At 34.0% G+C, this 23,202-nt stretch overlaps 1 protein-coding gene across 1 annotated transcript in view; it reads right to left on the bottom strand.

Annotated features, from left to right (window-relative positions):
- Window positions 1–2,755: 2,755 nt before the first annotated feature.
- Window positions 2,756–23,202, bottom strand: part of LOC106869405 (zinc finger protein 800) — a 64,520-nt gene continuing 44,073 nt past the window's right edge. Inside the window, exon 2 of the mRNA XM_014915130.3 lies at window positions 2,756–22,563. Within this exon, the coding sequence (XP_014770616.1) occupies window positions 20,468–22,540 (2,073 nt within the window). The 5' untranslated portion in view covers window positions 22,541–22,563 and the 3' untranslated portion in view covers window positions 2,756–20,467. The remainder of the gene's footprint in view (window positions 22,564–23,202) is intronic.

Below are 23,202 nucleotides of genomic sequence, written 5' to 3'. Positions count from 1 at the left end.
CTGAAGGGGTTTGTGTTTTATCTACCTTCCTACTTATTAGGATTTTGGTTTTAGCTGGGTTGACTCTAAGGCCCTTCAATTCTAGACCTTGCTTCCACACCTGAAATTTCTCCTCTAGTTCTGATAGTGACTCCGCAATTAGGGCAAGGTCATCAGCATAGAGGAGCAACCTGTCTTGAACTCCTCTGTGATTGCCTGGAGGACTATGATAAATAAGAGGGGGCTGAGAACGGAACCTTGGTGGACCCCTACCTCTACCCGGAATTCATTGCTGTACTCATTTCCAACCCTCACCTTACTGACAGCATCTCTGTACATGGCTCGCACAGCTCTCACTAATCATATATATATATATATATATATATACACTCTGTTATTTTCTTGAAACTGTCACTGCTTCCTAAATGCTATAATGTCACATCACCCCCTCTATATTTAGCTGTATTTCTCACAGCCTCCCTCCAGCCACTCTTTATTGGTTTCTGATGGCTGCTCTATGTATGTGTGTGTGATGCCTGTTCTTTGCATGTGTGCAGGCACTGGCTGTTCTGTGTCTGATAGTTGTTCTGCATTCAACTTTATAATATAGCAGCAGCACCCAGCTTTGCCTGGGCTTAAAGAAAGTATCAGAAAAAGTCACACAGTCAATGACCTTCTCCATTAAAAGACATACCCCCACGAACAAAAATTTTGGATACCTAGGTTCATGACTGTGGCCTACAACTAGGAACATACACATCTATACATGATATACAGGCATAGGCATGGCTGTGTGGTTAAAGGGTCTGCCTTCTAACCATGGAGTTTCAGGTTCAGTTCCACCACACAGCACCTCTGGTCAGTCCCAAACTGACCAAAGTCTTTGAGTAGATTTGATAGACAGAAACTGAAAGAAGACTGTTATATTGTATGCATGTGTATGTAGGTGTGTGTTTGTTTACATTCCTGCTTGCTTCTAAAAATTTGCAATTGTTGTTATCAGTTCTGTCAACAAATCATCCACTCCCTTTACTGTGTGGAATGAGATCCCTCACTTGAAAAGCAGGTAAAATACTCTACCTGGCCAGATCCAGTCTCTCACACCTGCCCTACAATGTCATTCTAAAAATAAACAATTACATCATTGAAAGCTACAAGATAATGCAGGATGAATTCAAAACAATGTGGATAAATGAACAATACTTTTGACTAAGTAATCTGAATGCTAAGTGGGGAAGACCAATGGCTTTCAAACTGACATTTCACTCACAAAATATTAGTGAATGCCACCCTGCTCTTTACTAATTGTCATTTAATACCTGTTTTCTTTGCTCACAAGTCAGAAGACTACACCAAACCCTGCTGGTCTGCTTTGGTACGGTTTCTATGGTTCAATGACCTTCTGAACACCAAACAGAGTGTATTGGATGCTTTTTGCATGGCACCAGCAGCAGTGAGGTGACCAAATAACTTCCAAGGCAAGACCCTCTCAACCGAGAGAGGAGTGGCTTTGTGGCAGGTGACGAGAGGTTAGAGTATGAATAGAGGGACACAAACAGGCGCCTTGCAGTAAAGGCGATACATGGCCACCACAGTAGGGGAGAGAGGGGGAAGAAAGAGAGGAGAGAGATGGTGAAGATGTGATGCAAAAGTGGGGGTGCATTCAAGTTCCAGTGAGGTGTATGTAAGTGGAACCAAAGACTGGATAGGGTGAGTTCACAAGATTGCAAAACTAAAATGGGTGGAGGACATTTTAGTGAGTGGACACAGAGCAAAGAGTTGTTAGGGGAACAAATATCTTTCTCTGTGATGCTGGACAAGTTTTAAAATGTTTAAATTATCTCCATTTCCTTAAGGATGGCAATTTGTCTGCCACCATTTTGATCCTCACAGCTTCCACCTTCCCTTAAGAAAGCCTAGTTTAGATCCATGTCAGTTTGCTCCAACTATGACCATCCTGTCTTTTTTTCAGATTCAGTGTATCTAAAAACTACTTGATCTTGTTTCCTTTCTTGTCATTGGAAAGATATGGCTGCTATTTCTAGCAGGTCAAGCAACTGCTTCACATCGTCACATGATTGCCTAAAGCGGTTAGTATATGTAATATCTACTAACACTGTTAGTAGACATTACTAAATGAACATCAAACATTAGAAAAACCAATAGAACTAAAGCGTAAGTTCAAATTTTCAGTTAATTGAATTAAATGTAATAACATTTAGATTAAATTCTAGTTATTACCATTTCAACAGCTGTGCGACCAGACTGGCACAAGTCGTCCAAATCAGTAGTGCAAGATATTGTTAGTGTCACCTGATCTCAGTATTTCTTCTTGCCTTCTGTCACAGATAACTCTTAACTACTATTTCATCCAGCAAGTGTTGTGAATCTACTTGTCCATACAGGTACAACCACCTCTCCAACATACATACACTGATGCCTTTAAAACTTAGAGTACATTTCATATTGGAAAGCAGCACTCTTTTAAGCAAGTTAACATTACACACCCAACACATGCTTATCTCAATTTCTCTACAGCTTCTGCACATCTCCATCCAATACCCAGGTAGCTTCACACTTCCTATGCAAAATTTATTATGAAATTAATTGCTACTTTTGTTTTCAAATTTAACTGCCATGTTACCAAAGTCTCATTCAAACTGGAACTTGAATGCATTTTATAGGATGGCATTAGAAGTTGAGGCTAGATATGTCTATAGAAGCAAGTGCAGAGAACAGTGGTCCAAATAAAAATTTAAAAAATAACAAAAAAATATTATTTTAAAAAGACTTTATTTACTTTTCAGATGAAGGTGTCATAAATTTCATTCTCATGTGTCCACATGTAATCAAGCTGATCAAACACCATTAGATTTTGTTTTCTCTGGTTAAAGGGATTGGATAGGATAGAGAACTAGCTAGAACACATTCAGGGTATACAATTACACAATTACATTACACATCTAACACAAAGACAAAGTAGTGGGCCACAAAGAAAACTTTGGTAAGCCCTTTAAGTTACTGATCTGAGCTTTTATGCACTTTTTTTCTCTCCAGAGGTAAAGAATTCTGCTCTTTCAGAATAGAAAATAATAAATAAAATAATCATGAGGAAAAAAGTAATAAAAAAAAAACATGGGAATCTACAATATAAAATAGTATAATACAAGAATATATATAATGACCATATATTAGGTGACTTTAAGTCAACATTCAAGTTTTTTTTAGGCCAGAGGTAAAGATTACATATTATACCCAAAAGGTCGGCATCTGGTTTGGGAAAGTTTATTTTTTTATATATCCTCTTTTAAAACTTAAAATGTTGACTTGTATACAATTCATATTTCTTCCATCTTGTGGGACAAGAATTTTTTCTTCTTTTTGAAATCTATTGATACCAGTTTTAAGTTGTAAACAATACAATTTTCTAAGGGCAACTATTTGTTTTTGAACAAAAGCAAAACACCCAGCTGCAAGCCTCCAGTTATTTTGAGGAAATGCTTTCCGTTTGTCTGACTAGAATAAGGAAAAAAAGAAAAGAAAAAAAAAAACTAGAAAAGGAAAAGTATGTTAGTATGCACTGAGAAGAAATATCCAACATATCTCACAGCATACCAACATACCTCATTTCTTTGCCACTCACTGAATTTAACACTTCCTCACATAGGCCACCAACTTAGAAAGAATATGTGGAATTATAAATAAATATGTTGCTGCAACACTTTTTACCCTTTCAGTTGGGGTTTATTATACTTTAGCATTCAAACTGGCCCAAATCTAACTACCTGTCATACTGGATCTTGTTGACACTGTTACCTTCTGCAGCAGGAACTGCCCACCCCTACCCCATTAAATCACGTGTGAAGTGCTTGCTTTCGGTTCATCATTTTATAAATATATACATACATAACACCATTAGTATTATGAATACTAAAGAGTTAAACCTTAGACAAGACATACCACTCTACTATATATACTGCTGCATATCTAACACTATTAGTAGCACAAATACAAGAGAGTTAAACCTTAGCAAAGACACACCATTCTATTATATAATATATATAAATACCTCAGCATATGTAATGCTATAAGTATTATTAACACAAAAGAGTGCAAACAAAAACAACAACTACACACAAACAAAAGTTTTACTAACAAGAACATCACAGACATCTTCAGCTGACAGAACAGCTGTGAAAGAGACAAAAGAGTTGAGAGAAATACAGCAGTGGCATAGTCTGGAATAAAGATGGGAAGTGGGAGTACGGGAGAAAAAGCAAGATGTCAGGTAAGTGATGTATCTACTGCTATTGCAGCATCGGTAGCAAGAAATGGAGCTGACATTCAGTTCAACTACTGCTATAGCTGATGGCCACCTCAGGAAAACATTGGAAATATTGATCTTGGAGACTGCAAGCAATGGTTTGCTTGTAACACAAACTCCAGCTTAGAAAACATTTTTATTCAGCAGTGTACTTTTTCTCTCATTCTCATCCCCTCCTCTCTCTAGCTGTCTATCTCGCAGGGAATTTTTTTGAGATCACTTCAAAAGAACAGAGCATCCTAATCAGATGACAAACAAGAGCCAAGCATCATCTGCTGGATGATCATGGTGAGGTGGTTGGCAGAGTAGGAAGATCAATAGTCAGCAGAGCAAATAGCTGACAATACTTGCTACTAGTGCCCCTTGCTAGTTCACCTGATGTGTGAGTGAAGATTGTAGCCTGATTTGTGTAGCTAAAACTGTACCCAGTAAACTGGTGGAGGACAAGCACATTCAGAAGTCTTCAAAGCAGCTAATTACACACAAATATTTCAAATACTCTCAAAGGAACTGCAAGGAAATTCTTACATTAACATTTTTATTTTTTATTTTTTTCATTCTAAGCAATAATGGGAAATATACAAGGTTAAGTATACAATCTTAATATAATTAATGAAGTGGGATACAATAAACTGATTGGCCTTTTTATGCTGAAGTATCAGTTAAAGGTTATACAGCTTTTACCAAATAAAAGGGGAGAAATTAGGAGTTGTGATGTTCATGCTTTTCCAAAGGCATTAGCAGAGCAAATGAAATAACTATGACTAGAAATCAAACCTGCAGTGTTCAGACCTTATCCTCTATGCTGCAAGCGTTCATCCCACATCCTGTAACTGTCCATTCCCCCAAGTATAGATGGACTAAGTTGTATGCCCCACCCCCACCCCACCACCCTTCAAAAGTAGCCTGTGTTCTCAGTATATTTGAGAAGAGGATAAGGTCAGAGATCTGTCATTGTTATAGCACACCAAGTACCGACAGCACCAGCCTCACTTGAAAAGAAAAACTCAAACTATATTGCAATATATTCTTAACAAATATATCGTAGGATATTAAAATATAAATATACATAATTACACACATGTAACTATACAAAAGACAACAACAATAAATTCATGCATATAATATGTATATTATTATTATTAGTAGTAGTAGTACTAATGTACCAGCAAAGATTGGGTCTTTGGATTTGTTTGTGCCACATTTTCAGGAACACTATCTCTTAATTCCCCTAATACAGCTAATTTTGATTTTTTCCACTGAAATAGCTACAGCATAAATCATCTTAATTTCGATAGATTAATATATTTGCTTCTTTTACATTTTACAATAAATTTGAACCAATTAAAATAGCAATGTTAAAAATATATCATTTGTTAAATTGTATAAATTATGAAGTTTTTTTAGTGGAGCACAGAATTAGAGATAATTACAGTTTTTGAAATAAAGATAAACTTTTAATAGATTTAGCCACAGGCAATCTTAATCTGAGTTGGCAGTCCTTTGATTGCTTTTTTTTCTTCTTTTTTTGTCAATAAATTTTAAAAAGTATCAGAATTCATTATATATGAAGATGATTAAGAAAATATAACTTTTCATAATGAAATCAATTATTTAAGAAGTATTAATTTTGTTTTGGAGTAGTGTAGAAATGTTTTGGGTATGTATGAAAATGAATTGCAAGCCATCTAAGAACACGCGTTCAAGAGGTGAGAGCTAATCCCAAGAAGAGGATGGGGAGATGAAAGGTAAAATTAATTCACCATTTCTATTGCAAAAAAAATAGTTTATACTTAAAAACCGAGTTGTTATTTCAATTACAGGAAGAAATAAAAAGAAAACCTTACAATGTATTCGTGCTCTAACTGTGAACAAATAAAAATTCTGATTTTTGCCCTCAGAAAGCAAATGGTAGTTAAAAGCCAGCAGGGAATTTACAGACAAGATTGTCAAAAATGTGGCAGAAGTGAAATTAAAAACCCAGTCTTTGTGAAAACACTCAGAAGTATATTTAGTAACCAGTTCTTGTGGTTTGGGGAATGAACACATAAGGCCAAACCCTCAGAGGTTTTCAAAGAATTCATTATTTAGAAATGGGAATTAAGCTTCTACTAATTAATTACAAAAGTTAAAAGGAATTTTTATAGTTTTATTTGCCTCATTTATTGACCATACAGAGAAACGTGGAACCTAAATTCAAATGAGTTGGCGATTATGTGTCAATTTAATCTGCATTGTCTTACAACAGGGTTACCGACAAGCATTAATGGTTTAACCACCACCATTAATGATTTTAGCATTAAACTACAAGCGAACAAACAAAAGGGAATTTTCCAAAATATATATTTCTGTAGGAATTATCATATTTACATAATAACACTGTGATGAATCAGAATTACATCTGACTGAATCAATAGTGTTGGCTGACGAGATGAAAGAAAAAACAGTACTGTACTAAGCCAGCTTACTTTTGTACAAGGGCAAATGTTTGGGTAAACCAGTATCTTGTCTACTAGATTCACTTTTGAACTACAACAGTACCTTGCTTTTCTATCAGATTAGCGTTTGAGGTACAACAGTATTTTCCTTTTCAGCTAAGGCAGTTGCTCAGGTATAAGAGAAGTGTTCTGTTTATCAGATCTCTTAAAGGAATTATGAATAATCGCAAGTTTAAAAGAGACAAGTAATTCCATAAATAAGCAAACAGAACAAATGAAAATATTTATAAGACAAAGCATACCCAGTTAGAAATGGAAATAGGATGATAAAATGAGAAAGAGGTATGTTGTTATGAGGAGTCGACAGACAATATGTACCAGAGGTAGCTATACCAGAATTAAAGAAGTCTTGGGGGTATTTACATATTGTCTAGTTAGGGTACAAAGTCTGACCACAAAAATAATGTATAATATTTTCTTACAATGGCACAAGGTTACAAAATTTGGAGCTAGATACATGAAATTAAATTGATCCAGGAAGATTTGAAAAAACTGGCCACATCAAGATTTGAACTTAGAATGTAAAGGTATTTTGTCAGGAGTGCTACTGATTCTGCCATATGACACTGCTCTAATAATAATTTCTGAGGCACAAGACCATGGAGGAGGGGGTATGGTCAATTAGATCAACCCTAGTATGTTACTGCTGGGGGAATGGAAAGGCAAAGTTGACCTTAGTAGAATTTGAACTCAGAATATAAAGAACCAGATCAATTACTGCAAAGCAATTTGTCCAATACTCTAACAATCCAGTTAATCTACCAATAATAATAATAATAATAATAATAATAATGAAGGGTATTTTGAAATTGCAGAAATACAAAGGATTGCTATGTCTAATTTTAAAAAAAAAGTAGTTTATGGTTTTTATATGACACTGTAAGTAGGTTTACATGTAGTACAGGTGGTACTCAGGGCTGAATGCAACAAAATAAAAACAAGGGTTAAATCTGACTGACTCCAGCACATTAAAAGAATGAGTGGTGGACTATAAAGATTTCACTTCTTCAAGACATGCTGTTACTTTTCCCTTGACTTCTCAATAATAAAAATAAAAGGACACTAACCAACCTGGGGCTCACATAAATGAAGACTCAGAGGTGATTTGGAATGGAAACTGGAATTGAGTTAGATTGATTGAGTTCTTACCACTATTGCAGGAATACCATGGTTTTTAAAGAAAGAACTGTAGGAGTCAGCCAGCATAGACGGTTTTTCTCAGGACCACCAAAGCAGGTGGAAGGATATTACTCTTATGTTAGGGGCCTAGCTTAAATTCTTGCAACAAAATAAGCTCCACTAATGATACATGTCATCCAGATGGTGGGGACAAACCAAACAAATGATTAAAATTACCACCCAAAAGGAGTGGGATGGTGGAGAACTGATTAAATTAACATGACTGACACATTTTATCTAATTTACCCCAACTCCGAACATAGCGACCTTGAAAGGATTTGAACTCAGATCGTAGCAGCAGATGAAATACCGCTAAGCATTTTGCCTAGCGTACTAACGATTCTGCCAGCTAACCACTTTAAATTGCTATAGTAATAATGATTTCTGAAGTAATATCAATAAAGGTCACCTACAGTGATACAAGACAGTACATTTACGATGGAAAGGTACAGTCGACTGATTCAACAGCTGTACATAGAATACTTTATTGACCACCATCACATCTATAAGCAATGATAATTAACAATGAAATATATAAATATACTAAGAAAAGAGGAAGGAAGCATGGTAGTACATGGAATCAGTTCTATATACCAAAAATGTACTTCAGGTTATATATTCTTTATGCTATAAGTATTTCATTAGTTTATTTTGATATTCAAGTTTCATGTCCTCAGCTAACATGGATGACTTAAGCCTTGTAAATAAAATATTATATACACTACATAACATACATCATCCTCTGTTTCTTATTGTGTGTGTGTCTGTTATATTACCCGGAGTACTGACAATGTATTTGAGATTAAATTTATAAACAAAGATACAATCACATATTTAATAAACATATTTCAACTTTGCTGTGAAAACAGACCCCACAGTTCAACAATAACCAGGAAGTTTAGACTAAGTCAACACCACACAATTAAGATAATTACTAACATGGGTAACTCGATTTCTTGTAAAACACCACTGAACCGTATAAAGATTTAGAAAGCATTAACAGTTATATGTTGTCTAATTGAATTATAAGATATAAGAGTTGGTGAATGAATTTAATAATGGTGAATCTTCAGATGCAGATGCTCTGCAAAAAAACCAAACAGCAGGACATCCTCATTATTGAGAGGGGTTTCAAAGAGCATTACACTCTTATTAGATGGTTTTCTGGTTTAGAAGAGATTACTACAACAATACTAAGTAAAGTAAAAGGTGATTAATGAATGATTAATCACTTTTTAATTTTTATAAGAAACTGATTCAGAACTTCAAAATAGTACGAAAAAAAGAAGGGTCCTTAGAAGGATGCCAGTGTGATCAATGATAATAGCTAAAGATAAAGAAACAGAAACAAATCAATTTGAGATTGAATTAAAGTGTGTTTACAAGTTACACAAATCAGACGAAAACATCTCTTGAGGAGGTGTAACTTATTTCGAGAGTTACACTAATTGATTGTTGACATAGGTATAAGACCACAAATTTCAGAGAAGGGAACAAATGATTATATCAATCTCAGTCATCCTTGGCTCCGAAGGGTCTTATGTTTCCACCACAGAGATTATTTTCACAGAAATGTTCAAAATCTTGATTAAGCATAATGTAACTTTGTTATGCAGACATACTCAATCAAAACATTGGATGATAATGTCAAGAAAATAAAAGGTAGTAAATTTTTTTTTTTTTTTTGGTGCCTTTTTGTTTTTGACATCAGGTTAATACAAAGATTGTAGTTTCTGTTTAACATTTTAACAGATAATTTTGTCTCAATAAATTATAGAAACAGAGCTTTGCTACCTGAGGTGCTAAAATGCACTTCTAAGCAACGGTCTTGATTTATAATCTATAAGCCAGAATGTAGAGATGTTTGAAAGTTCAATGAAATAAGTTCTTAAAATTAAAATGTAAAAAAACTGACTTCTACTAAAAAAGACAAAAAAAAAAAAAACCACCTCACAACCATCAATGTATTTGCTACATCCAGTCATGAATCTACAACCATCTTCACCTAAAGTGTTGTTATATCAAGAACGAAGTGGAAATGTATACTCAGGAAATAAAATAAAAAACTGTAACTGTATCATTACCTAGTGTGCTAAAACTGTATCGTTGCTTAGTGTGCTAACGATTCTGCCAGCTCACCACCTTAATAATAATAATAATACAAAATATCATATTTCTACTATATTTACAAAATTAATTTCCAAAAATTATTCTGGTTTAAGAAGTGCAACAAATGCTCCAAAGAAAATCTTAGAATAAAATAAAGCCAAAAATATTTTTATTAGTTTTTTTTTCTTTTTCATTTATTTATAATTTTTTTTTAAATTAATATCATTTCTGCAATCAAAAATGAATTTATTATTTATTGTTCAGCCCATGAAATTTGCATAAAAATACTTTAAATCTCAGCATAAACTTAATAAATTCTAAAACAAGACAATACATTGTTTTCTGATAAAGTAAACATTGGTTTCTAAATTTGCATGAAAACTTGTGAAGACATCTAAATTTTGTATCCCTGCCCTTTGAAAGCTTGAAAGAGGAGAATAAGAAATAATTGCACCAGTGGGGTAGAAACACTGGCTTTCAGAGTTGTGAGATAAAATTAGAGAGGATCTATATAATCTCAAAAATGAAGCCCTTGCGATTTGAGATATTTTCCTCTGATTTAATGTGGAAGAAGTTCTCCATTTTCCCTGGCAAGCATAAGCAGCAAAGAAATTAACAAATGAATAATAATAATAATAATAATGGCACTGACATGATGTTTTGTAATTGGGCTGGTGATTAGAACTTAAAGAGAAGAAAATCGTATTTTTAGAAAGTTTCTAAAAGGCCATTGTTCAGGAATGCCACAAGCAAGTGATTAGCTGTAAAAGTATCCTAGCTTAAGGAACTTACCCAAGGTTCCAGAAGCAGAAAGGCACTAGCTTAACTGAACATTGACACCTAAAAACATTATCACCCCCCCCTCCCCCAACCTCAATAAAATATACAACAACAAAAGCTTAATTATAACTTTTTTTTTTTTGATTTCCTTCTTTGGCACAAGGCCACAATTTCTTTTGTTACATATGAGAAGGTAAAAGGTGACAGTGTATGATATTTATGCGTTTCTCAGGGCCATTAGCAGCAAAAGTGAAATGACAGAGAGAGAGAGAGAGACAGACAGACAGACAGAGACAGAGAGAGAGAGAGAGAACACCACAACCCCACAGTGCTTGACATTTATGTTCAACATAATAAAAATTACATTGCAACAACAAAAATATCAAAAAGCTAGGTGAACAGGTAGGTAAGTTAAGTCTTTTAATTTTTCTGCTTGTTATGGAGGGTGGGGACGACAACTGATATTTTCAAGAAAAATACATTTAACAGAGAACAACAACACTGAGAATAAAGAAATATGAAAAAAAAAAAAATTAAATTATTCAAAATTATATTTGAAGAATTTTTTTTTTGTTTGTTTTTACAAATTTTTGCTTAACTGAAACAGAAGCACAACAGACAAAAACAAAAAAAGTTATATATTTTGAAACCAAGATAGGGGGCAAAAAAAAAAAAGGAGATTTATACATTAAGGTAATCAAACTATATCATCTTTATCTGAAGCAGATTTAATTTTAAAAAGGAATGGAAAAGAAGTAGGAAAAAAAAATCTAAATATAATCAAGACATGAAAGTTTGTTAGAAGTAAATGGACCTGTGTTTGTTGGTTAAACTAAGAGCACTTAATAAATAAGATGAGCAGATATGAATAATATGATCATTGCTGGTCTATGTCCAATGCCAAAAGTCCAGCTGATTTTATATCCAAAAAATTAAAAGGGCTCAAATCAGGTGCAGACTAGAGGGCAGTGGGCCTTTACAAACACCCGTCATTTGTATTTGTACATGTTTGTATGTATGTATATTTATATTGTTTTGTGATACAGAAACACAAAAAGGTCAATAAAGCCTAGGGTAGGAAGTGTGCAGAGTGATATGTGTTTGTTATAAATAGGTTCAATGGAATTATAACACAGCTAGACCCCCAAAAAATTAAAATTAAAAAAAAAGATAAATAAGGTTTTGGGCATAGACCTTACAGTTGGTTGCACCTGATGAGTACAGTCTACCAAATGATCAATTGCTCAAGACTTTCAGGTGGAGATATATAATCCTATTTACATGACATACATAAACACACAGGTACATTCATATGCATATATGCACACATACATATTATATATATAAATATATATATATAGACACACACACACTTGGATGTACAAACTGGACACAGAGGAACTGAGTAGCATTGGAATGAATAACCAGTTTTGAATAAATATATATAAGTGTATTTTGTTAATAATTATCCATCTATCTATGTGTGTGTGTGTGTGTGTGTGTGTGTGTGTGTGTGTGTGTGTGTGTGTGTGTGCTCTGACAGTTATTTTGCCAAGTTGAAGAGAGAACCAGTAGTCATTTAAGGCTTCCAAACACTCGATGTATCCATCATGTCATTGGGAGACTTATACTTGATCTACGATGGTTCAGAGATTTAGAAAATCTCAATATTAAATACGTTAAAACAGACATTGTTGTCTCTTGAATTCTACAAATATATAACGGATAATTATATATATAAACACACACACAATATATATATATTATCTCAAATCATAGCATCTGTTTAGTAACAATTCATGTATTAGATTATGTTTCTCTTCTTACTAACAAAAATAAATAAATATATAAATATATAAAAGACTATTCATATACAAACTGCCTTGCAATTTAAATCAAAACATTTTGTCCTATAGATTTGACATTTATTAAACATGAAGCAAAGATGTTTTGAAATTTATATTTATAAAATGAAAAAAAAAAAAAACCCCTTAAACTATAATTAAAATCAAGATTTGGAAGAAATATATTTGGTTTCTAATTCAATGTATAAAAAAAAAAAAAAATTAAACACCACATCTTGCAAGCACAAGATTTTTAATTTGGCACGTAAACTTCGTAAGATTTCAGAAAGGAAAACTACTCTCCAATTTCTTCAATGTAACTACTAGGACAAAAAAGAAAAAAAAAGTAGTATTTAGAATGAACAAATTATTCAAAGCAACTGTATAACTATTATTATTAATTTTATTATTTTAAACCCATTATATATTCCTGAAAATTATGTTGGGAAGTTTATTAAAAGTATGAGTCTTAGAAATATTCCAGCTATTTTAATAAGGTTTTACTTGTATCAGCCACAAAACAAATGATCTTATTCTTTGCTGCTGGATTAAATATATTTGATTTGATGTTCTATTTTTGTTGGGCTGTTTTCTTTTACCTCAGATTCACTGCAAAGCAACTGATATTTTCTCTCATTCCAAGAATTTTAGTTACAGTTTTAGAGAGGAGGAAGAAGAAGAGGAAAGACAATATATTTTGAACTAAGACAATCGAATATTTCTAGATCTAGAGATAAAACAACTTTCTTTTGAAATGTTGAATTCTCAACATTGGCACAGGATTGCAAGTCTGTAGAGAGGAAACAGTCAATGAAACTGACCTCTCAACATAACTAATGCTCATTTATCAATTGACGCACCCCCACCCCAGTGGAATTTGAACCCAGGATACAGTGTGACGGAATTAATTACTGTAAAGCAGTAACTCTAGAAGCTCAGAGATTGCGGTGGTGGAGGGAGGTGTATACAGTTAAACAATTAAGAGACTCGCATCATAAAAGGTCGTTAGTTGAATGTTTAGGGTGTTTGCATATTATGGTAGTGCTTCAATATGGCCTTAGCTGTGATGTCTAAAACAAACTAAGCAAAAAATTGTTATTGAGAAACATATTTAAAATGGTATTCAAAATTTAAACTGATTCAGATAGAAGTTGAAAACTTATTATTATTATTATTTATGGTGACAGATTGGCAAAATCATTAGTGTTGAACAAAATACCTCACTATATTTGTTCCAGCTCTTTACAATCTGAGTTCAAATCACACCATAGTTAGCTTTGCCTTTCAGTGTCCCTCATCCCTACCCCAGGTATCAATAAAATAAAGCACCAGTCAAATACTGGGTTGATCTTACTGGCTTACCCCTCCCCATAAAATGTCAGGCCTTGTGTTTATGTTAGAAACCCTTATCATTACTCATTGTTATCAAAGAAAATAAATATTAATTTTCAAAAATTCCTCCAAATCTGTAATTGCATGTGATTTTCTTTTACTGGTTTCAGTCACTGGACTGCAGCCATACAAGGGTAGTCAATCATATTGGCCCCAGTACTTATTTCAGTCAGGTTTCCTACTTTATCAAATTTCTGAGTTATGCTTTGACAAATAGAGCATGCAGCCTGACACTGGCTTACACAGATATAAAGACACACATGGCTACAGTTGAAGATACTTGCCCAAATTGCTGTGCAGTAGGATCAGACCTGGGACCATGGGGTTGCAAAGCAAAATTTTTAGCCTCTCAGCCATATATAAATAAATTGAATTTAAAAAATAATAATAAATTCCAACATTGGCTCAAAGCCACAAAATTTGTAAGGAAGACAAATAGTTGAATGAATTGGACCCAAGTTTGTAACTGGTACTAATTTTACTGAAAGGTAAAGTCAACCTCAACACAAACAGAACACAGCATTTTAAGGAATGTAACTAAATATGGCAAGGTATTTAGCTCAGTTCTCTACCAATTCTACCAATATGAATAATACTATTACTTCTGATACAGACATTAGGTGAAGTACTATTAGAGGTAGGTAGGAGAGTATAGCAAAAAAAAAAATAATAAATAAATAAATAAATAAATAAATTCATTATTTAATTATTAAAACATATCTGCCATACACTGGCAGAAGCTGAATAACACGTAAAGTGACGAAACTAAATACTGGAAAGTATTTAGTTGGATACTAAATAGTGTTTACATCAAACTCACCATCTTCAGAAACAAAGATACAATTGGAGTGGGAGTGGGGAATGGAACAATGAATTTTTTTTTTTTATTCAACATTCAAAATAAATAAAATATAAACAATAAAAACAATGAAAAGTAATCCATAAATTTAAAAAAAAAAAAAAAACAGTATAAATTGGATCAAATGTAGAAAATGTTTGAAAGTTACATACAGACAAGATAAAATTATTTTCAATGTAAATATTCTTCAGGTGGATATATCTAGGTATTTTGGTCACAAAAGGGTATCCAATATGACATTGTTTTAATTCAACCAGCATTTGGTCCTTTTGAATATAGGACTGCAGCTGGTGTAAGAACTTTATTATAACCTTTACACAGTGATATGTTGATAAAATGGTTTCATAAACCACAAAGTACCCCCCTCCCTCCATAAAAAGAATAAACCCCTTTATCTTTGGGCTCTGTAATGTTAATGGGATGAGAGATGAATACCCACCTTACTTTTAAACAGGGGAACTATCTATTGAATGAAAACAGTCAAAAAATATGGTTATTTCATACCACTCTTCCCCAGCTGTTGGCAGGTGAATTGGGGCACATAGAATTAACTGCCTTGCCTAACAATTACACAATGGAACACCTGAGAATGAAGAGGACTCACAACACTTGGGGATATGAAACTTTGTGTAACACAACACTCTAGCCACATGATCATCTACCCCATTAGACATAATGGACACCTCAACAAAATCTTGTGGTCATTTCATTCACAATTTCTAATATAGAGCATGCTAGCACTGGTAATGAGCTAGTTGAGAGGGGAAAGAAAGAGAGAGAGAGAGACAAGAGGGGGACACATAACATTATTACTGTTAATGAGTTATATTGGGTGGGAGATAATGTATAATACAAGAACCACGGTTGAAGTTGGGTTTAGAGTGCCAATATATTGTCCAGATGGTCACAACTCCAACCTAACAGTACAGTTCCAAGCATTTTGTTACTTCAGGCTGCCTGACGGATACTAGTATTTCCCACTACAATGTTACATACAGTTAGTAGTAGCAAAGGCATCCAGCTGTAAATATGGCTCCAAAAAGTATGCAAATGTCCACTTTTGCACAAAAGTGAAAATAAGTAGAAAACTCCCACCCATATTGGAATGGACAATTAAAAAATTGTGTGTATGTATGTATACATATATATTATACATGTACATACATATGCAAACACTTGTATGTGTGTTGTGTTAGATTTAAACTTAACTGTGCTCTAGATTTTTCCTTATTTTATTAAAGATTCTTTACAGGTTGAAAAAAATATGAAAATCTTTAATAAAAAAAGGAAACTGGAGCACAACTGAGTTTTTTTTTTATCCAACGTGTTTATAAAAAAAGCTGTCTCCTATATACATGTGTATGTGCATATGTGTGTATGTATGTATGTATATATATCTATATATATATACATATATATGTACATATATATAGGGGGGGGGACACAGATTTGGACCTATTTTCAATGAAAATGAATATAGAAACGTTTGAGTGCTGTCAGCCTGTTGTGTGGACTTATGAGTTAATACATTCCATACAAGTAAATAAGAACACAGATTTCTTACATATTACAGCAACTTTTTCTTTGTTTTCTTCAGTTTAATTTTTTTTAAAACTTTTTCAATGTTAGATTTGTCAGTTTAGACCTTTACACAAAGTATATATTTTAAATAATAAAGTAATCTTTCTAACCTAATCCACATGACTACAAGGGGAGTAAGATTCTCATTTTCAGTTGGAGTTGGTGAGAAGAGGATTGAGTCCCCATGATAAAAAGTTAATAAGCTACAAACAACTGTTTTGAGTGAACTCATCACCTTTGGATTATCAGAAAAAATTCTGCTGAGCTTTTTATTCTCAAGCCCTAATTCTAACCAACAGAGGAACCATATAGTTTCAAACAGTGATGGTTGTCTGTTAAGTACAGAGTACTACACACTAGTCATCACACACAACCAAAATCAGATCCAGGTTCTGGATACAATGGTATGACTGATTAAACTATATATATAGAAAGACTGATCTGAAGAGCACTGGAATGGTTTCCCAGAGGAAACCATTCTAGAACTATACTAGCACTTGAACCCAACCTTGTAAGCTAATGAAACATTCTTTAAATATGATATTGCTTACAAGTAGTTGTTTCAATACAGATAGTTCTCGAGATTAGTCCTTTCAACTTTTGCCTCAAGTAGTTCTGTGTGTAAAAATACAATAATGTTTATGAGTGAGTGAGAGTGTGTGTGTGTGTGTGTGTGTGTGTGTGTGCAAGCAGTCCTCAAGAATCATCTGTTTGGTTTTTGTACTCCTTAAACTTGTAAAAGCCTGAGTAATAAAAGTCAAATGGATGAATCTTGAGGGATACCTGCACAATGGCACCTATTTACAGTTAGCTAGCCAAAATAAAGAATCTCAACCACGTTCACTGTACAGTTTTCTTGATCAGCCAACTATGATTTTTGGTCAGGGACTATAAGATTCTTATAAAGTTCTTACTTTTAGGACATAAGACACAAATCAGTCTCTAAACTGAAATTGAACACACTCACACACACACACTGAGTTGTAGTAGCAATGACCAAAAAAAAAAAAAAAGGTGGGTAGGTATGTAAATAACATGTAGCATGAATATATCTTTTATCTTTTTCAAGCAGAGAAATTCAATGTAATTTAATACCACTCCATTTACACAGCAAAAGTAGTTTTCAAGAAACTGCAGATTGCTCCCAGTGAGAAATTCAAAATAGTGAATTAACTATATGGAGTTCTTCAACTTGAAATATGTATTCAACATAAAAACTACATGATAAATGCATAATCTAAGGATGGTAACACATTGCATTTTCTTTTTTATTCAGGTTTTAATTCTCATTCTAAGTTTAGTTTATTTTCGACAAAATCAGACTTGTAAACTTTTATGACAATAAAGTCTGTCTTTGGCTCAAAATTTTCTGTAGAAAGGTGACAAAATTCTTTGGTGAAAATTAAAATAGTTTACATACAACTTTTGAAGAGAGAGAGCGAGAGAGAGAGAGAGAGAGAGGGAGCGAGAGAGAGAGAGAGAGAGAGAGAGAGAGAGAGAGAGAGAGAGAAAGAGAGAGAGAGAGAGAGAGAGAGAACAATGATTTTCATTTTACTATTGTCATTAATTATAATAATAAAACAGAGAAACTTGGGTATTAAAAAATATAAACATAAATTGAAAGATCTCTGTTCCCCCCACCACATACCCTCTTTTTTTTTTTTTTTCATAGATTTTAAAAAATATCTACGGAGAAAATGTTTATTGCAGCTATTCTTTGCAGTAGGCGCCATTGAGATCTCTAAATAGGAGATATTTATTGAAGATACCAGTTAGCTGCAGTATATCCACTAACACATATTTGTAAAGGAAATGTTTAGAAGAGTAACCAGTTAGCTGTTAATGGTCTATAAACTATATATTGGTTTACTGCAGCCATTAAGAGGATGTAACTATTGACAACATTTTCCAGAGGGAAATGTTTACTGGTAAATTATTTGAAAGAGAAAGGTTTACTCCAGTTACCAAATGGTCGTCATAGCTCCATCGACAACATATTTGGAAGGGAAAAGTTTACCAAGAAATAACTCAGAAGGCGAATGTTTGCTGCATTTTCAAGCTGGTGGTGTCTAGCTCCATTAACACCATATTTGGAAGATTAATGTGTCCCCGTTTGGAAGAAAAAAAAAAATAATAAATAAATGAAAATGTTGACTGTAGTTATTTAAATGGTTGCCATGGCTCTATCCACTGACAACATATTTGGAAACACCAATTACAACAAATGACAACAAATAGAAAGTTTGATTCAGCACAACCAAGAGAAAAGAAAGATGGGTGAAAATATATTAAGTTCTACAACTAAACAGGAAATGATTTCGGACAATACACTTAAATACTTCAGAATGTACCATTTTCTTTTTAAAATTAAATTGAAAAAAAAAAAAAAAAAAAAGAACGATTGAAAAAATAAAACTATAAATTTACATGTGTTTGTGTGTGTGTGTGTATTGCCATATATCTGCAAATGAACTTCCTTAAAAATAAAGTGATGATGATGGTGGTGGTGACGGTGATTGATGGTGATGATGATGGTGATGATGATTGTTAACCCTAACCCAAGATTTTGTTGACTGAACTTTAATTACAGGTGGATGAAATGTAAAAGCAGACTCTGGCAAGATTTAGCTCAGAGCTTAAATGAACATAACTGAAGTAAAACTGCCAGGCATTTTGTCCAATGTGCTACTATTATTAATAATAATAATCCTTTCCATTATAGGCACAAGGCCTGAAATTTTCAGAGAGGGGGGTTAAGTTGATTACATTGACCCAGTGCATAACTGGTACTTATTTCATCGACCCCAAAAGGATGAAAGGCAAAGTCAACCTTGGCGGAAATTTGAAATCCATGCTACCTGCCAATGAAAAATTAAAAATTTGGCCACCATAAGAGGATATTGTGGCTAATATAAGTCATGTAAGTAAACAGATATTCCCTCTTCTCACAAAAATCTCCATTATGATTAATCGTGTATGCGTGTGTGTGTGTATCTATCTATCTCTATATGTAAGTATGTAGTAAGTATGTGTGTGTGTATATATATATATATATATATATATATATATATATATATAAAACCGAAAGTCCATGGCAGAAATATGACAAACACTCTTAAACTCATGTTAAAACATGAAAATAAACATTCAACACACAATAAAAAAAAAGAAATGAAAGAAAATGGTTGAAGTGTAACATCTTTTCTAATGAGACATCAATGACAGTGATATTATCAAAGGAACAATTAAGAACCGTTCCTCATGACATTATGTGGAAGAGACAAACGTAAAATAGTTATCTGGGGGTAGGTGAGGGTTCAGATCTTGGAGAGAGAGAGAGCAGGAATGGTATTCTTACACTTCAATGGTTCTTTTTGCTTTTTTTTTAAATATATGGTTTATATTTAAATAAAATGAACATACACAACTACATGTATATGTTGTATGTAGCTGTGTGTGTGTGTGTGCATGCATATGTATGTATATGCACAGAATTCACATACTACAAGGTATCAATATTATTATCTCACACACACATACACACAAAAAATAACTTTGCTGTATGTGTTGTACACAAACAAGTACATGTAATATATTACATTTATGTATGCACGCCCATATGTATGTGTGTATGTATGTATATATACATAATACACAAAGACATATCTATATACATAAATATATGTATACAAATACGCACACCACAGATACACAGACATATAGTAATGTGTATGCATTTCATCAGTATATTTTGAATTTAATAAAATTCTATTTGACAATTACCATTCATTTGAAATGTGTGTGAGTGTAGGCGAATAAGAGTGTGTGTAATGTGTACACACATACTCATGCTTACATACACACACACAGCTGTTCCCATACAGAGTATTTCCTTCCATCATGGTGGCAATTCATATTTTCCTTAAACCTCGTCGTTTTCTTCTTCCATCATATCTACTATATAGTAGTCAAGTACCTTTACTGTGAGTCCATGGATTTTGCCCAGATGGCATCGTTTAAGATGAGACTTACACATGTAGCGATCATAACCTGAGAACACACATAACTTGCATTTAAACCGCTTCCAACCAATGTGGTGTGCAGCATGCCGCAGTAAATGTGATCTTTTGTTCCACGTTCTATTACACTCGAGACACTTGAGAGTTCTGTAGTCAACCATTGAGAGAAGTTTCTTCTTCAAGTCAGAACCTTTCAGAGGTTTCTCAGACTTGTCGGCGGATATAGCACAACCTTTACTCAACTGGAGTTGTTCGTTTGAAAGAGGTGAAAGCCTGACAGTGGCCACACTGGAAAGCCCACTGCTATTTCCCAGACTTGTGCATACTGTGACTGGTTTTATGTCTGTGGATGCTGATGATAAAGTAGACTTTTTAGTAGGATTTACACCAAGTTTGAGACCTAACTTCTTACTTTTAGTACCATCTGGATTAACAATTTTACCATCTTCAAGGTCAACAATGTAGTAATCCATTACTTTCCTTGTTAGACCAGGAACTTTACCAAGATGGTTTCTTTCAATATGCGATTTGCAAACATACCTGTCATAGCCAGAGTACATACACAACTTGCATTTGAATCGTTTCCAGCCCAAATGGTGCGCAACATGTCGCACCAAACCAGACATTCTCGAAAAGCCTCGATTGCACTGTAAACAGGTCAAGCTTTTCTTATCCATTAGCATGGCCATTTTCTTTCTCTGAGCTAAAGTAGGAGGCCGGTGTTTTCCTGTCATATCTTTCACATCCAAATCTTTACCTGTGTTGATTTCTGAATCAGAATCCTTTGCAGACTCTTCCTCACTTAAAACTTCTTGCTTGACGACAGTAAGAGGAGGATAAAATTCTGTATGGTTGCTCTTGCTAGGAGTGTTCTTTTGACTAAATAACTTCACTTTCAGTTTTTGAACTTTACCAGAATGTTCTTTGTTCTTTGGGGAAATAATCTTTGGAGCTTCAGCTTTAAAATGTGAAGATGTAGAGGGCAATGGTTGCACTTTGTTATTTGCTTTGTTGGGAGAGTTCTCGATCCAGCTAGAGTTCCTGAGATTTTCACGCATGTTGTCTATCACATCTTTGCTACATTCGTGTACTCTTCGAAGATGACGTACAACACAGTGAAAATAACGGAACTTAACTTTGCAGTAAGGACAAGAGAAATAACGCCGCTTGTCGCTGTGTAAATTCAGAATGTGTTCCACCAGATAACGCCGAGAGGACATTGTCCGATTACATTCCAAGCAGCGCAATTGTCGAAAATCCGCTTTTAACTTAATATCTTTCTTTGTTTTTAGATCCGTTTTAAGAGTAACCTTGGAGCCAGATTGTACCTTATTCGGATGACTTAGTATACGGACTTTCTGTTTTGATACATTGTTTTCCTGAGCTAGCTTAGCATCACATTCTGAAGTGAGAGGCACAACTCTCACAGCAACATCAGTTCCTTCAATTGGCTCGAACCGAACACCAATAGTGGGGTCTGGTTTTTGCTTTTCAAGCTGATTGCAAATTCTCTCGTAGAACTGAGTCTCTGACCTTACAGTATCGCTCTCTGAACTCATGTAATTTTCATCAAGGGACATATCTCGTCCATTCATCAAATTCTGCTTTGCCAGGCCAATAGACGTTTCAATAAAATCATCACCTTCTTCACCATCTGGTGGCTCAGGATTCACAGAGATTACTTCTTCTGGATCACGTAGTAATGGTATATTGACATTAAGGTGTGAATCCATACAATAAATCCTCTTGTGAGCCACGAAGTTAGGTAATGCTCGGAAAAGGTTGCGGCATGCCTTACATTCAATAATGACATCCGACTCATTAAGGATATATTGTCGGACTTCAGTGGTGCCATAATATATGCAGTTTACCAGCTGATCAATTGTTTTTCCCCTGGCTTGCAATGACTTACGTAAAAGAGATAAGTCAATGTCCCTGGTATTTACACTGACAGTTTCTTCTTCGTTAAATTCCATGTTTGGTCCAATGTGAGTTTCAACTGTAAAGAAAAAAAAGAAAAAAAATTAATCATTGAATTGACATTGGGTGGGTGTGTTAGAGAGAGAGAGAGAGAGAGAGAGAGAGAGAGAGAGAAAGAGAGAGAGAGAGAGAACCAAAATAAATTCATTATGTCTTCTCCACTTGGCTTTGAAAGAGAATTCATCAATGATCCACAGACAGCATAATAAATAAATTTTAAAATAACTCATTCAAATGATACAATTAAGCAAAAAAAGAGAGAAATGGGTGACGGTGGCATACTAAATAGCACCATGTAGGGTGTACAGATACAAAAGTACACTTTTCTTTCTTCAGTGAACTGTAGATATTTCCTCCTCCAAGATGAAAGTTTAAGTAAAGAAATAATAATAAAATAATAAATAACAACAAACAACTCAATCACCTGCAGGCTAAAGGACAAGAAATGTCGGCAGCAAAGCAAGGACAAACAGATTAGTGTTAGGAAAAACTAAAATAAATCCTAACAATCAGCAACAACAACAAATATGCAGCCAGTTACTGTAGAAAGAGTGGAACAAAATATCAAACAAAGAAAGAAGAGTGAGAGGAGAGCAAGATAAAGAGAACCCAAAGTAACATTAACCATTGCTGCTTGCTTGAGGAGAAGACAGAGTTT

Source organism: Octopus bimaculoides, chromosome 10 (genome assembly GCF_046866305.1).
Source record: "Octopus bimaculoides isolate indiv1 chromosome 10, ASM4686630v1, whole genome shotgun sequence".
NCBI lineage: Eukaryota > Metazoa > Mollusca > Cephalopoda > Octopoda > Octopodidae > Octopus > Octopus bimaculoides.
This window is presented reverse-complemented; position numbering and strand designations above follow the sequence as displayed.